The following is a 17,490-nucleotide window of genomic DNA, read 5'->3' on the forward strand; positions in this document are numbered from 1 at the left end:
CACACACACACACACACACACACACACACACACAAACACACAGAGGAGAGAGAGAAAGAGAGAGAGAGAGAGTGTGAGAGATGAAGCTTGTGACCCACAACTAATGCATGATTGCAATAAAGAGTGTGTGAAAACAGGAGAGTACCTGGCAGGAAAGGCAAAGATGGACTCGTGAGGCAGACCCAGTGCCGGAAAAGGTTTGGGTTTGTGCCAATTATAGTATCCTCCACATTCAGCACTGCAGAGTCATGTGCTACACAGCAGCCAAGGAGATGGAATACATGCCAGGTAGAAAGTAGAGCATATTCTACTCAAGTTGTTAGAATAGCATATGGCAGACAGTCAAGTGCCACCGCTTACAGAACACACATACTTCTCTTGAAGTACCCACACAGACATACAGCACACACACACACGCGTGCACACACACACACGCACACACACACACACACACACACACACACACACACACACACACACACACACACACACACACACACACACACACGTACAAAGACCCGCAGAACAGTTCCAATCACCTACCATCAGGTTGTGTGGTGCACACAGCTGGATGGGAGCATGGATCTCGATATCTGGAGCCCACGGTACCTGCATCTCGATATCAATGTGATAGTTGCACTGAAACACCACACCCATCATGTAGGCAGACCGTACACAGGCAGACCACAATATAGACAGACAAACAGACGGACAGACAGACCGACAGACAGGCATACATACATACAGACAGACAGGCGGACAGACGGACAGACAGACAAGCAAGCAGACAGATAATATAAATCAGTGTCAACCAGTCTAGACTTGCTCGTGTTGTTTGGATTTGATTCTATTTATAGCGGTGATTATAACAGGCTGCAATTTCAACCTTGGACTTCACGGAGAATTTCACAGTATTAGAAAAATTAAGCCATGCCGTGCATTGTACTGCTATTCTCTCTCCGAAACTCCACACATGCAAGCCAGATACGAAACCTTAAAATAACAATTGACCCACTCGGGAGAAGGAAATAAAATTTAGCGAAATAAAATTGCGTGATCCGGGTATATACCACTGTATTTAGACAAGCGCCCTGTCCCAGAAGACCACTACAACCAGGACTAAGGGATCCTATATCCAGTCATAGGACCATGGATGAGGTGACTATCTGTACACGCAGGCCACATTTGTAAGGTCACTTGATGTTGTGTATGCAAGGTAGTCATAATATATCTACTACACTGTTTGCTACTGTATTGCGCATGCTCGCATATTGTTGTTGTTGTTGCTTTACCTGACCAAGAGTAATGTCTTCCAAATGCTAGTGTTTGTGAGTGCCGCTGAGTGAGAATGCATGAATGTAATGGTATGTTAGTCCGCAAGGGGACATAACACTTGAGCAGTCACTTTACACAGGTTTCACGGTACCCCCATTCTTGCAAACTAACACGCTAGTAATCGGCTTCTCAGCTCTCCGTCAATCTCTCCTGCTCTTCTCCATGTGCTTTTAGCCGATAGGAGAGATTGGTGCCTCATGGAACAGCCGAATGGTATCAAGAACTCAGATGGTGAGCCAAGGGAAAAAATATTGACATGGAAAATAGGTTCACAAGTTACGCGATCGAGTCCACCGATTAATCCAGATTTTGAACAGTCAGACGTGCACAATCTGCGGCATAACTCTGACAAGGAGTATTGAGACATTCCACGGCATGAAAGTCAGCTTGAGCACTACTCGATAGCGCCTTCTCAGTTTCGTGCTAAATTGTGCACATTCTGATTGTTCAAAATCTGGTTTAGTCGGTGGAATCGATCGCATAACTTGTGCCCACATTTTCCCAAATGGAATCGTTCACAATTTTTCTCAGCTTTCCACACAACTAAATTCATACCTTGACAATCTGCCCATTGGTAGCTGGCTGTAGGTCCTCCACCTTGGTCTTTAGCGGCAAGGGGATATCACTGGTTTGCAGCAGCAGTAGCAGTGATGAGGGAAAACCAACAACATACACATTCAGCACATAAACAGGCGCACGCATACATTATGTGCATGTACACACATACAAGCACACACACACACACACACACACACACACACACACACACACACACACACACACACACACACACACACACACACACACACACACACACACACACACACACACACACACACACACACACACACACACACACACACACACACACACACACACACACACACACACACACACACACACACACACACACACACACACACACACACACACACACACACACACACACACACACACACACACACACACACACACACACACACACACACACACACACACACACACACACACACACACACACACACACACACACACACACACACACACACACACACACACACACACACACACACACACACACACACACACACACATACACACAATCAAACACACAGACACACAATCAGACACAGACACACACAGACACACACAGACACGCACACACCAACAAGCGCACATGCACAAACACATGTTAGAAAACAACATCACACTGGCTACGGTTGCCCACAATCACGCACTTCGGCCATGCTCTACTCGACTGGCATATCAGTGACAGGCGTTTGCCACCTTCTTACACCCAGTGTTCACAATGAAGCTACACATCATGTCCTGCTGCACGACCTCAATTGGCGCACACGTCTCAAAGACCTCCGCGTTCAGGGTAGCTGCTCAGGTTCAGTCACAGCAGATTTCACTCAACCAACCGGTCACCGCCATGACCCAGCGGGAATAAGAAAATTCTGCAACTTCGTCATCAAAACAATTTTTTATTTTTTTATTTTTTACCAAGTACACAATGCTTCACTGCTGTGCTGTGCTGGTAGCAAGTACTTCTATGTAGTGTCTAGATGGCCAGTGACACTTTCTCTACGAGTGCAATCACACTGGAGAGAAAGAGAAAATCCAACCTCATGAATAAAGTAGAGCCGGTCGATACACAGCCTGAGCACTTCACACGCTGTTCTGTGCAATCAAATGCGGTATCGCTAGTTGGCGTCATAACGTGACCCGTCTTTTTTATTTATTTTTATTTTAACTGAATATTGATAGCTACAATTGCTAGTAGTGATTGCAATGAATAATTGCCTGCAGTTTGCATGGCATGCGCTATCTTTGGATTCTTCCCTTCATTTTTCCGGACAATCAAGGATTTTTCAATAAATTTCTTCGAGTGATTGCACAAGGAGGGGAAGGAAGTCACTTGAGGTATTTTCTCTTACCTAGACTTGCTGTCTCCACTGGCACAGCCTGCATACTTCTCCACACAGACAGTGTCCACAAGACAAGTGGTGGTGTCGGAGTGGTCACGGTCATCGTCACGTCCCTTCAGCTTCACCACACGCATAAGCTGATCAACAAGAAGGCACGTGTGTGCGTGCACAAAGACACATACATAGATATGCACATGCACAAACATAGGCACACACACACACACACACACACACACACACACACACACATACACACATACACACACACACACGGACACACATACAAGCTCATGCCGTTATCCGTGAGGCTGAAAGCATGCAGTCAAACTGCCAGTATACGCATACATATGACATACACTGTAAACATACATATGACATACACTGTAAAGCAGGCAAAGAGATACACCGCCTCCAACTGCCTACGTACCACCCCTGTACAGTCAGCCTTATTGATAACAACCCCCGGTATAGCAATATCTCACGAATAGTAGTAACACCATAATCAGACCGAGTGACCATTGGACTGCGTGCTAGTCCCTTGATAAACCCTTGATAAACCCTTGCTAGTACCTTGATAAACCACATCCCCCCGTCAAGAACAACATTTGTATCGCGCCCGATCAAGAATCATCATTTCCAGTGATGACAGAGTTCTAATGTCGTAATGATCGATCCTTTACCACTGTACAGCACAGCGCTGCAGGAATTCCTCCATCAGCAATTTGGTGAAAATCATCTCCAAAGAACCCACATTCCAATGTTGCAAGACCTATATATATAATCGGTACCGGTCAAGGACACTGGAAACGCCTTAATGTTCATATTAATTTTCTCTAATTTTGGGGGAAGAGCACAGCGCCAACATCAACCATCGTGAAATCAAACTTCAACAGTGGGTGTATGTGTGTGGCCACAGTGACCTGCAAACATTAACATTTGCCATTGTAAACACTCGCTGCTTCCGACAGATCGCGGAACTTTAATGACACGAATATTGCACGGTTTACAGTCGAGTACTGACAGGCGCCAATGAATGGAGCGCAGAAGAACGACCAGGCTAGAATTTCATCAAGCACAGCATACCAATCTGTTCACGGTGACTCAACTGCGCATAGACTGCAATACATGAAAATATGAACGGTCTAGGCTTGGAGGCTGACTGCCCAGTTCATCGGCGACCGACAGTACTGTCAGACCTCGCTTAGCCGCACACATCTGTTTTCCACAAAAAAATATTCAGGTAGGCGAGGGAACCGGATAATCGAACACACATACTGTATGCATGCATGACATACGCTGGAAATTGGTAATCGTTGCTAATCAACGATTTTCTTCCGGATGGCGAGGGATCCGGATAAAAGAGGACCGAATAAGCGAGGTCTGAATGTACTGAAGTTGGAGAGTGGCAACACTGGCACATTCCACCCTGCCTATATTGCTGCCTACCTTGACGGCAAAGTTGTCGATATCCACAGCCGAATCATTCCTCACTTCAACGTGGATCTGGGCTGTTTCCCCAGCGGTGTACGTGTTCTTGTCCATGCTATACAAATGACAACATCAAGCCAGGCAGAACACAGAATTAGAACATCAAATGAAGAGCTGAGATATAAAACCTGATAAGCGCCACAGCTCAGTGTGATCAAAGGGTCTAGGGGCACCAACAGGCCAAAGTTCACATTCAAAATAAGACCATTTCAAAACTGGAACCCAGATATGGTCAGGCGGTCTCCTTATCCGGGGTCATATGACTGGAACTGAATAGCATCCCTTGATCCTGGTAGCAGTGGTCTTCTGGGACAGGTGATCGCCTTATCCGAGCGGTCATGTGACAGATTTTACTGTAGATGTGCATGCATAAAAACAGGCAGCACAGGGCGCTGCACTGCACACAGGGAGCCCATGGCAACCACACGCGCACCACCCTCAACGACACCCGGGCAGGGACACATGGGCACTGTACACATGGCAGATTTTAGCGCCGGTGATATTTTAGTTACTTTGGCAAAAGGAGGGTTTTCGCTAAAGTGTTGCCACGCCAATGGAAACTTTACATGTACTAGTCATCTTTATTTTAAACTCTGAAACTCGCTGACATAATTATTTCATCGCGATTCACGATTGGTCCAGATTAGGAAAACGCCAAATTTTTACCCGCTAAAATTAGCCATTCTACAGCACTGTGAAATACTGTCACAAGTTGCCAAACGAGAATGGACCTAGAACATGCACTTACTGAGCAACCACATGTACGTCACCGCGAGGTATGCACAGACAGGTGCGCACTGTGCCAAGCTTCTCATAGCGTTCTGGCTCCACACCAGTGTTGAGATCGCCATAGATAGTCAGTGGTTGGTTGACCTACAGCAGCAGCAGCAACAGCAGCAGCAGCAGCAGCAGCAGCAACAGCAGCAGCAGCAGCAGCAGCAACAAGAAAAGCAACAGGATCAGCGACAGGAGCAGCAGTAACACCACCACCAGCAGCAACAATAATAGGAGCAGCACCAGCACCACCAGCAGCAGCAACAGCAGCAGCAGAAGCAACAGCAGCAGCAACAGCAGCAGCAACATGAGCAGCAGCAGCAGCAACAACAGCAGCAGCAACAACAGCAGCAGCAGCAACAGCGGCAACAGCGGCAACAGCGGCAGCAGCAACAGCGGCAGCAGCAGCAGAAACAGCAGCAGCAGCAGCAACATGAGCAGCAGCCGCAACAGCAGCAGCAGCAGCAGCAACATGAGCAGCAGCAACAACAGCAGCAGCAGCAGCAACATGAGCAGCAGCAACAACAGCAGCAGCAGCACCAGCACCACCACCAGCAGCAGCAGCATCAACAGCAACAGCAGCAGCAACAGCAGCGGCAGCAGCAACAACAGCAGAAGAAGCAACAGCAGCAGCAGAAGCAGCAGCAGCGGAAACAGCAGCAGCAACAGCAGCACCACCAGCAGCAGCAGCAGCAACAACAACAGCAGCAACAGCAGCAACAACAGCAGCAGAAGCAACAGCAGCAGCAGAAGCAGCAGCGGAAACAGCAGCAGCAGCAACAGGAGCAGCAGCAGCAACATGAGCAGCAGCAGCAACAACAGCAGCAGCAGCAACAGCAGGAGCATCAGCAGCAACAGCAACAGCAACAGCAGCAGCAGCAGCTGCAGCAGAAACAGCAGCAGAAGCAACAGGAGCAGCAATAGCAACACCAGCAGCAGCAGCGGGAGCAGCAGCAGAAACAGCAGCAGCAGCAGCAGCAGAAACAGCAGCAGAAGCAACAGGAGCAGCAATAGCAACACCAGCAGCAGCAGCGGGAGCAGCAGCAGAAACAGCAGCAGCAGCAGCAACAGCAGCAGCAGCAACATGAGCAGCAGCAGCAACAACAGCAGCAGAAGCAGCAGCGGAAACAGCAGCAGCAGCAACAGCAGCACCACCAGCAGCAGCGGCAGCAGCAACAGCAGCAGCATCAGCAGCAGCAACAACAGCAGCAACAGCAGCAACAGCAGCAACAACAGCAGCAGAAGCAACAGCAGCAGAAGCAGCAGCGGAAACAGCAGCAGCAGCAACAGGAGCAGCAGCAGCAGCAACAACAGCAGCAGCAGCAGCAACAGGAGGAGCATCAGCAGCAACAGCAACAGCAACAGCAGCAGCAGCAGCAGCAGAAACAGCAGCAGAAGCAACAGGAGCAGCAATAGCAACACCAGCAGCAACAGCGGAAGCAGCAGCAGAAACAGCAGCGGCAGCAACAGCAGCAGCAGCAGCAACATGAGCAGCAGCAGCAGCAGCAACATGAGCAGCAGCAGCCACAACAGCAGCAGCAGCAACATGAGCAGCAGCACCAGAAGAAGCAGCAGCAGCAACAGCAGCAGCAGCAGAAGCAACAACAGCAGAAGCAACAGTAGCAGCAAAAGCAGCAGCAACAGCAGCAGCAGCAGCAGCAGCAATAGCAACAGCAGCAGCGGCAGCAGCAACAGCAGCAGCAGCAATAGCAACAGCAGCAACAGCAGCAGCAGCAGCAACAGCGGCAGCAGCAACAGCAGCAGCAACAGCGGCAGCAGCAACAGCGGCAGCAGCAACAGCAGCAGCAGCAGCAGCATTACACATGACTTTGTGTACATAGAGAGTACAGCGAGACCTTGATAAGATGTGCTGCATACACGTGCACATGGATCAGCATGCTATGCATGACTAGCAGACCAATACACTGGTGCTCAGCAAACGCTGAGCAAATCACTGCATTACACGAGCATTTTCATACTCTGCCGTGTTTATACTCAAACGATGTGTGCAGTAAGTGCAGATCTACACAGCCTTGATCTGTGAGCTGCGGACTGGACCAGCCTCTACTCCTCCCCCCCCCCCCCCCCCCCCGAACACACACGCACAACACACACTCACAAGAGCATACACGCACACACACGCACGCACGCACGCACGCACACACACACACACAATGAGCTAACCTTGAGATCATGCTTTGTGTTTGGAATGTCCACTTCTGCCTTGACTTTGTACTTGATAGTAGCTTCCCAGTTACTGCCAGACGAACGGTTCTTCACCTCCTTTTTAAACACACCTGCACAGAGGAGACATGATCCCGTGTACGGAAAAGACCCCGTGTGTACATGACAGCCAGTCATGCATACATGCACAAACACACGCAAAAACACACACACACACACACGTAAACGGCAACAGTGACAGGTCTGAGACATGACAACCATAAACATTGTTTTCAGTGGTGAAACAATTATACCGAATATTCAAGTACTCGCTCGGTTTTTTTTTCAGAAATAATCGTACTCGGAATAAATACTCGTTCACACATCATCCATGCATTGACAACAGAAATCGGCAGTTTCCGAGCAGCAATCGGCAGATATTGATGTGAAGACTGTGTGGTGAACATTTGTACACGAGTAGAGAGAGCCCAAATGACCCACCAACTAGTATACTCGAGAAAAATGGCTGCCAATCGGTTCGATTAGGATTGGATCATGTGATTTTAAGGCCATTCGTGTCCATTTTTTAGGAGATGAAGAATACTCGAATTATATACCCCCCCCCACACACACACACACACACACACACGCACACACGCACACATGATGACGATACTGTAGGCTGTGTGTGCGTCTTACCAGGCAGGTTCTGTGGAAGGCTGTACTGGAATGGATACGAGTACTGTCCTTGTGGGAAACCACCTTCATACACAACATAGAGCGCCACACAACACAGCACACGACACATAGCACACAACACACAGCACACAACAACACACCACACACGGCACAAGGCATAAGGCAGGATATTGTCATGGAAATTGTATGCAATAACTTGAGACACTATAAATTGATAGTGGGAAACACGGTAACCTAACTGCAGCAGACTTTTGTTATTGCTGCCATCATAAAATTCTTACACACAGGCTTAATTAATGTCTGGTAAGAAAAGAGGGGTAGTACTGACTGGGGGGGGGGGGGGGGAGAGTGCGACCAAGAATACTGACAGGGGAGGGGCATTACTGGGGGGGGGGGGAGGGGAGTACTGAGCAGGGGAGGAGTACTGACCAGTAGAGAGAGAATTGACCAGGGTAGGTAGTATCGACCAGGGTAGGGAGTACTGATCGGGGGGGAGAGGGGGGGGGGAGTACTGACCAGGGGAGGGAGTACTGACTAGGGTAGCTAGTATCGACCAGGAAAGGGAGTACTGATCAGCGGAGAGAGTACTGACCAGCGGAGAGAGTATTGACCAGAGGAGAGAGTATTGACTGGGGGGGGGGGGGGGGGGGGGGGGAGTACTGACCTGGATAGTCAATTAGAGGTAGCGTAACCTTGAAGAACTCCCGCTTGGACTTGCGCTTGCCAACACGTGAGCGCAGCTGTCCTTCGCTGTCCTGCTCCGAGTATGTGTACTCCCATTCACCTGTTAGTATGGTAGACACGTACACACACACACACACACACACACACACACACATGCACACACACACACGCACACACACATGCACACACCTTAGACCTTAGACATGCCCATCGCGGGAGCGATGATAGCGAACAGCTATGTTAGACATAGCAACTTGTGCTGGGATTACACCATTCAACAGCTTGCAAGGCTGATGAATTGACCGCCACTATTTTTAGCCTGGTATCCACCACACAGCTGTTGAAGTGACTTTTCTGGCCAGTGAATCCCTATTTTTCATTTTTCCATTTTTCTTTTTTTCTTTTTTTTCTTTTTCTACACACACACCACACCACATACTCCGGCATACACTGGCTGTTGGTAACCACCCAGGAGAATGAAAGTCAGGAAGAGTGCACACACACACACACACACACACACACACATGCACACACACATGCACATGCACACACACAAACACACACACACACACACACACACATCCCCGACATATGCACCATCATGAAACCATCGGACACTTTGCACTCCACACAATAGAAGCATGGGAGCGCTATGAATGTATGATGATATACCCAATACGTTCAGCCCCAACGGAATAGACGGTTGCCAGTACGGCAATGCGTTGTGGACATTCTCGGAATAGAAACAAGTTTTGCGTAGCCCTAATCTTCGTGCCTAAGATGCACCATTATGTTTCCCCATTTTTACTACAAAAGGGTGAAGTTCACTATCTGTTAGCCAAACTACATTATCAACCTTCACTGACAAGATCCAGATAATCTAAACAGCTACTGTCTGCAGGAGCAGTGTACCAACTGAAGTGTCGTTTCACTGACGGGTTGCTGTGGCAACGTGTTGAGGTCGGCTGGAGAGCACACCGGGTGTGGTGTGGTGGTTGATAATAATTAACCGTATTCCATGCATACATATGTCTGTATGTTGGTAGTACTTGAATGAAAAGGAGCACACACCACAGACAGAAGAACATGTTCGTCGCTATAATGGAAAGATGGCTTACATTTTTCGTATCCCTTCACTTTGAGCTTGAGACTCTTGGATGCGATTGGGCTAACGATGGACAGATAGACGGTGCTGTAGTACAAGCGGGGCAGACAATGAGAATACACCACACACATACACACACATACACACACACACACACATACACACACACGCACGCACACACAAACACAGGATCCGTTTGCACATATAGCACACACAGCATAGAGTACATGTACAACCAACACATGAAGCAGCAGCAAGCACACCTGTGCAGGGCATAACATGTGCACAGACAGCACACCCATGCCACATGCACAGCACTGCATCCTGCAGGAGCAGTGTCTGATGCTGGCACAAGCAGCTGCAGGCATGGCACGAGACAACCATCTGCTTGCCAGGATATGTGCCTCCAGGGCGGGCGCACGCATACACACACACACACACACACACACACACACACACACACACACACACACACACACACACACACACACACACACACACACACACACACACACACACACACACACACCCTGCATGGTCTATATACACACTACAATAAGTTGAACAACAGCTGCTGATGAAGAACATGTAGCTGCTAGTGAAGTACAATTTCATGAAACCGCTGGCGAACACTACAGTTGTAGTTTATTGAGACACATGAACTACAACTCAATGTCCTGCTCATTCTCTGCTCAGCATACTCAAATTCCATTACCGAAATACATGTAGTGTTTAGTATAGTGAGATGAGGACAGCACCACACATGACCCCCCCAACACACACACATGTCATCCAAGGGGAGCTTCAATCACAACAAAATTTGAATGAAAGGCCGAAGAGAACAGGGCATGGACTTTTTAACACACTTGGTCCAATGGGGTCTGTGACGCAGCAGACATCAGATATTCCTGATTGACCTCGCGCGCACGCACATACATACACACACACACACACACACACACACACACACACACACACACACACATACACACACACACACACACACACACACACACACACACACACACACACTAGTGATTGTGCTATTGAGATAATGCCATAAATCTGGTACTACACATACATTGAATCCTGGCAAGGCGACCACTCTGGTAAGGGGACCACTCTGGTAAGGGGACCACTCTGGTAAGGTGACCACTCTGGCAAGGGGACCACTCTGGTAAGGTGACCATCTGCCTCAGAGGACCATGCTAGCTTGAATCAAGGGACGTGTTTTCCTTCAGTCAAAAGACCATGCCCATGGATGAGGCGATGGTTATCTTGAAGATCTCTTGAGAGGTCGGCTTATACATGTTTCAGTGCATGCTGTGAGTGCAAAGTGGTCGATTTCCAAGTGTGTCTGTTGGTTGGTGAACAGTGTATCAGAGCTTCTTCAGACCCAGAGCATTGCATTAGGGACCCATTGAAACGTTTCCTTTGTGCTGACAGACGTTTGATGACCTCCTTTCAAAGCATTCACAATTAATTGCAATTCATCCCGAGCATGCAAATGCGATCATTCAAAGGAAAGGTCTTACAGACTGTATGCCCCAGAAAAAAGCAGTGCATTCATCCTGTCAGCAGCCTCAATGACTAGGTTGCTGCCCCTCATCAAATATAAAGGTCTTCAACACATACGGCACTCAAACTGCAGATGCACAACCGGGACTATGAATGCACAGCTGCTTCCCATCTCATTCCCTCCCCCCCCCCCCCCCAACACACACACAAAACCACTACCACCACCACCACCACCACCACCACCAGGGATAATTATAATTATTTATAGTAGCACCCTGCTGGTATGCTTACATTGCTTAGGACTATTTTGGATTTCTTCACAGGAGCGATTTTTTTGTATTGTATTTTATTATTATTTCAGCCTCATTTTCTCTGTGCTGCGCTGATGAGTTCACAAAGAACGAAACAGCATGCTGTCCGCAGATTGAGTATTTTATTATTAAAATTTTTACTTGGGCATTCCCAACAGACCCTAAGGTCTTCTTACAGGATGCCCAAGATGAATGCGAATCCCACTGGCCAGCACTATGCTACAAGCACAAGCAGCATTACGCCATGGCATTTGATTTAGTCAGCCCGGCTACAGTCTGTGGCACTAGCGAAGAGCCTTTCCGCCAGGACTAACTTACGGCATCATCTCTACTAAGTTTGTCTACTTCACGATCGTATTGCTGCGCGTGTGTCTTCTTCTTCAAAGTACGTGAAACCTGTCTAAGCCGACCGCTCAAGGGTCCTTACAAATGTGGCCTCCCTGTACAGGTGGTCTCCTTTTCCAGGGTGATTTGACTGAATTCGCATCCCTAGGTTCTAGTTGTAGTGGTCTTCTAGGACAGGTGGTCGCCTGACTGGAGTGGTCGCTGTGACAGGTTTTTCTGTACATAGCATGGGATCAGCACAGCATGTGCCGTCGTCAACCTCGTGAATAGCAACCTCGCCTATACCACAGATCACGAATAGCAACACTATCTCCAGGCCTACTAGCCACTTGACTCCACCAACACTTTTCCCGTACCCGATCGAGGGCCGTTATTTGCAAGGTTGTAAAATAATGATGAATGTGTACAATAGACACAGTTAGCATTTTACCGCTCACCCTGACTTCGACCGTCGGCCTGTACCGTTTTGTGTGTGTGTTTTCAAGACATGGTTAGCATTTCGGTTTCTGACACAACGATCGCCTTGCTACGTCACCCTAGCTGAAATCGTACTGTTTCGTTCTCCCACTAAACAGAGCCGTCTATCGTCGAAATGATACCAAACCGACGGCATTGTGGGTGCTGGGCAAGAGAACCGCTGAATTTAGCGTAAATGGTAAAAGGAAAAAAAATATCCGGATAGGCGAGGGAACCGGATAATCGAACACCAATTATGTTGGATGCATAACGTATGCTGTAAATCTGTAACCAGCTATTTTCTTCCGGATGGCGAGGGATTTTCTTCCGCATGGCGTGGCGAGGGATGCGGATAAAAGAGGACCGGATAAGCGAGGTCTGACTGTATGGCGACCAGCACAAGAACAACACCCCCCTTTACTACTCGTTTTTGCTACAACTGCCAGTACAGTCATGTAAAGACACCACTACACTGGAGAGTGGAGACTGGATTGGAGATGCTGCCACGTACAGTGTACTAGTTGTCATTTATTCCCGTAGCTATGCAAAAGACATTACTTCAGTAACGTCTGGCGCTAGCCAGGGTCCACACAGCTTTAATTTCGTGTTTGTTTGTGCCGTCGGCATGCCTGGTACTATCCCGTACTTGTCCCGTACCGTACCATCAAAGACAGCTGGCCACAATATTCAAATAGGGCTTTCAAATGCAAGATCATGACGTGAAGCAACTCGGAAGAATGAGTATGTATGGGAAATGTATCGGGGGAATGCATGCAGAGCAAAAGTGCAGCTTCGAATCCCAGGTTTTGTCTGAAAAAATAGGAGAAATGAAAATTTTATAACATCCCCATGCTTTTTTTTGCTTAGGTCATCAAGGTGGTAGACGGTGCCGTATTACCCTCGAATGCAAAGAGAAAGTTTATTTCTTTCGCTCAGGGGGCCTACGCTATGCTTTCTTGCCTACATTGTAGCTCATCATGCATGTTATTTGAACAGATGGAAACTGTTTGCAATACAATGATGTATCCGATCAGTTTGTTGTGGTATGGTTGGGCATTGTAGCCGTCAAAGCATAGCGTAGGGACCTGAGCTTCCAAGGTCTCTCGTTTTTTTACGGAATACCACAGAACCATCAGATGCTGTACAGCGGGGGCGGGGACATATTGGATGGAAGTGTCATGTCAGTAAGAGTTACACAAGGCATGGACGGGCATGTATGTTCAGAGCGTTCTGTGCGGACTTGCAGCACCACACATTCCAACAGTCCACTGACAAAGATCTATACAGTCAACTTCGCGTATAACGACTGCGGATACAACGATAATTCGCGAATAACGACATAATTTTCATGCCCAGAGCAAAGTCCCATCCAACTGTGACACATATAATGAGACTTCGGGTATAACGACACTTCGCGAATAAGGACACTTTTCTGATGCCCCGCCGAGTGTCGTTATAAGCGAAGTTGACTGTATGCCCAAGTACTGTGGCATAAGTTCTCTCTGATTGCTACTCCGTTCGAACTTGACTTGTAATTACCGGTACAAATACTTCCTTTTCATTTTGTTTTCTCATTTTCTCAAGTGCAGCTTTATCGAGCCACACTTTTTATTCTATCGCCATCATAATATTGGGCATCAATGCCCGTTCGGTTTGCGATGTAAAATAAAACTTCAAACAAATAATAAACAGCAACGCTAGTATTCGGAAAGGGAAACGTAAGCCTAGCGCCGCTAGTCAAAATAATGTTAGTTTACACGTTACCACCCACTAGCACGGCAGTATTTCGGGGGCACATGCACGTGAATTACTAGTGGACTCCACGCAATGACAATCAGTACCGCGCCGGTGCTTGGCGTGAGCACACAAAAAGAGCGATACAGAAACTCTCGCTCGGCCGATCGGATACAAGTACAGTCGACCTACCCTTATAACGATAACCTCTATAACGATATTACCCTTATAACGATATTTTTCTGCCAAACCAAATCACTCCATTGACTTTTGTATACAATGCCCTACCCTTATAACAATATTGCTATAACGATATTACCCCTATAACGATATAAAATGGGCTGACCAATCAACATTTTCCATTTTATAACAATATCTAGCAGGGAAGATGTAGACCCCTCTATCCAGGTAGGGCAAGCTTCACTTGATAAGTCGCTGGGACATGACGAAATGCAATGGGGCACCAGTGGGCACCTTGCTGTGCACATAATGTGCATGTATATCAGTTTTTTATGCTATGAAGAGTGTAAAAAATGAACAAAATCCATGCATTATGACGTATGTGTATGAAATGAACCAGTTACCCCTATAACAATATTACCCTTATAACAATATTTCTTGGTCTGACGCAAATATCGTTATAAGGGTAGGTCGACTGTAGATCTATGCTGCTCCTACAATCCATTCTACGAGCTGAGACGGCAAGAGCACGGTACCGGACAGCGCCGTGGTGGATGATCGACACGACACAGCACCTGCACAGCACTGCAGCCATGCGAGTGATGAACAAAATGTGCGATATCCTATACAATTACGGTCAAGCATGAAGCCTTATGTCTGTGATGAGCAGCTCAAACAAAAGTGCAAAGTGTCGTTCGGACACACATGTCTATAAACATTCGCAGACACGTGGTGGGATATAGTCGACTGGGAAACCTACTTAGACTTTTAGAGGACAAGTCATAGTCATTGTGGAGAGTCAAGGAGTAAATGCATCGCGCCCCCATTACCACTCGCCACACCATTTTCTCGTCCCGTGGCCCAGATATCTGAAGGGACTCACCCGTAGACCGTCTCGCCACCCACATATTCTCCCTTGTTCGTGTGGATGAAGATTTCGTTCTTGCCCATGGTCGATCGATCGCTGGTCGCTTGGCAGTGCACCTGTCGAGTGTCGTCCGCAGCTAGCTGAACTCTACCACAAACTATCAGACTACGATTTGTCTAACGAGCGAACTGCAAGCACTGAAGGTAAATGGCACACGAAGGAACTATTTTGTGTCAAAGTCAAAGACGACGCTCAACAGTCAGAACTAATACTAATAGTAATACTCAGTGGTAGTACTCAGTAGTAGTAGTACAGACTACAGTCATGCAAGTCCGAGTGCATGTGATGTGTGCGTTCTTGTACAGAGTCAGTCTCACGCCTGAGTCTCATGCACGGTCGACCGGTCTTCGTTCGGAACTCATACTACTTACTACTACTACTAGTCCTACACGTAGATCTACTTCACACTCAGCTCAGATCAGAGACACTCTTGAGAGTCATGCATCGGCTCCGGAACTTGCGGAAGGCCCTGCAACAAGACAAGCGCGCGTCGACAGTAGAGGGGACGGCTCGATACCGGGACGTTTTGACAGCCAAATTTGTATAGACCCAAACCGATCATCAGCGTTGATTTTTCACTCGAAATATGTTTGTGGAAGGAAACTGGCATGTTGAAGTTTGCTCTGGGGCCAGAGTCAATCGAACTGAGCCACTCCTTTGTGTTGACCCATTGCCTCCCAGTTGCCCAATTTTTCGCTTCAAAAAGTTCAAATCAGAGGTGGCTCCAAACCGGACACGTTTTAGAGTGCACGTCAAATTCACTCTGGGTCTGAAATTAGGTAATTGCTATCGCTCCACGACGGCCAGTACAGAGTAACAATAAGCCTTGTGTGTGCTTCCATTAGTTTTGATTGGTATGCGGTGCTTTATTGGCGAGAGGCGAGCCGCTGTTTACGTGCGACAAGAAGTTGATTTTTCGAAAGTCGTAAAACTCAAGTCGCAGTGCGAAGCAACACGTCAAAAACTCACCTGCTTGATATGGCGCTTCTGGTCATCGCAGAGCCATGAAATTTTGGCTCGGAGTATAACACATCGTAGTCTCACTGCGACATAATGTTTTCTAATCAAAATACCAAGAGAGAAAGTGAATATTGAGTCCGTTCCGGTTTGCAACCTATGTCCTATTTGAAACCGTCCCCTCTACACAACTACGGTTACGAACTACTTACGTAGCACTAGCACAGTAGGCGTAGGCTACTGAGTAGCAGGCTGAAACCGTGAGTGCCCAGTGCATGTAGTGCGCTGAGTAAAGAGTCTACTAAAGTAAAGACTCACCACTCAGCGCCAGCGGAGGCCGAGGCGCGCTAGGCAGCGCATATGCACGTGATGAGTCCATCCAGTCTCGTGCAAGCATGCATACAGCAACAACAACCACCTAGGTCCTTACCTGTTCTAAACCTGGTATTACTAGCAGCTAGTAGACTATTCTAGACTCTGGTGTACTAGTAGTGAGTAGTGTAGATAATCCTTCAACAAAGTTAGTTCAAGTAACATTAGTTCATCCTTTTTGAACTAATTTGTTGTATCTAATATTGACTGAGTACGAGGTCAATATAGGAAATAAAAGCCGAGTAAAAGACCGAGGCGAATCCGAGGTCTTTTACGAGGTCTTTTATTTCCTATACTGACCAAGTACGAAGTCAATATTAGATTTATCACGACTTGCCAAAGCCTGTGTTCAATCGCTAAAAAGGAGTCGAATATGAGAGGTCAATATAGCCCTGAGGAGTGAAATAATATTTCACTCCTTAGGGCTATATTGACCGCTTATATTCGAATATTATTCCTGCATATTATGCAGGAATATTTGACTGCTTGGGGATGGCAAAAATCTATGTG

General features: G+C 47.5%; 1 protein-coding gene and 2 pseudogenes across 2 annotated transcripts in view; 2 read left to right on the forward strand and 1 right to left on the reverse strand.

Annotated features, from left to right (window-relative positions):
* The window catches only part of LOC135824526 (arrestin domain-containing protein A-like), a 19,349-nt gene extending 3,484 nt beyond the window's left edge, over positions 1 to 15,865 (reverse strand). For both annotated transcript variants that reach the window (XR_010554871.1, XM_065337263.1), the window contains exons 1-10: positions 15,607 to 15,865; positions 10,193 to 10,266; positions 9,055 to 9,174; positions 8,391 to 8,453; positions 7,713 to 7,825; positions 5,503 to 5,627; positions 4,713 to 4,809; positions 3,276 to 3,403; positions 1,891 to 1,960; positions 544 to 639 (exon numbers count right to left, since the gene is read on the reverse strand). Coding sequence is in view for 1 of the 2 variants with exons in the window: in XM_065337263.1 (XP_065193335.1) it covers positions 544 to 639; positions 1,891 to 1,960; positions 3,276 to 3,403; positions 4,713 to 4,809; positions 5,503 to 5,627; positions 7,713 to 7,825; positions 8,391 to 8,453; positions 9,055 to 9,174; positions 10,193 to 10,266; positions 15,607 to 15,674 (954 nt within the window). In the remaining variant the exon portion in view is untranslated. The remainder of the gene's footprint in view (positions 1 to 543; positions 640 to 1,890; positions 1,961 to 3,275; positions 3,404 to 4,712; positions 4,810 to 5,502; positions 5,628 to 7,712; positions 7,826 to 8,390; positions 8,454 to 9,054; positions 9,175 to 10,192; positions 10,267 to 15,606) is intronic.
* Positions 5,634 to 6,029, forward strand: LOC135825030 (ataxin-8-like; annotated as a pseudogene).
* On the forward strand, positions 6,084 to 7,423 carry LOC135824527 (putative mediator of RNA polymerase II transcription subunit 26; annotated as a pseudogene).
* Positions 15,866 to 17,490: the final 1,625 nt, after the last annotated feature.

This window comes from Sycon ciliatum, chromosome 9, assembly GCF_964019385.1.
Source record: "Sycon ciliatum chromosome 9, ocSycCili1.1, whole genome shotgun sequence".
In the NCBI taxonomy this organism is placed as follows: domain Eukaryota; kingdom Metazoa; phylum Porifera; class Calcarea; order Leucosolenida; family Sycettidae; genus Sycon; species Sycon ciliatum.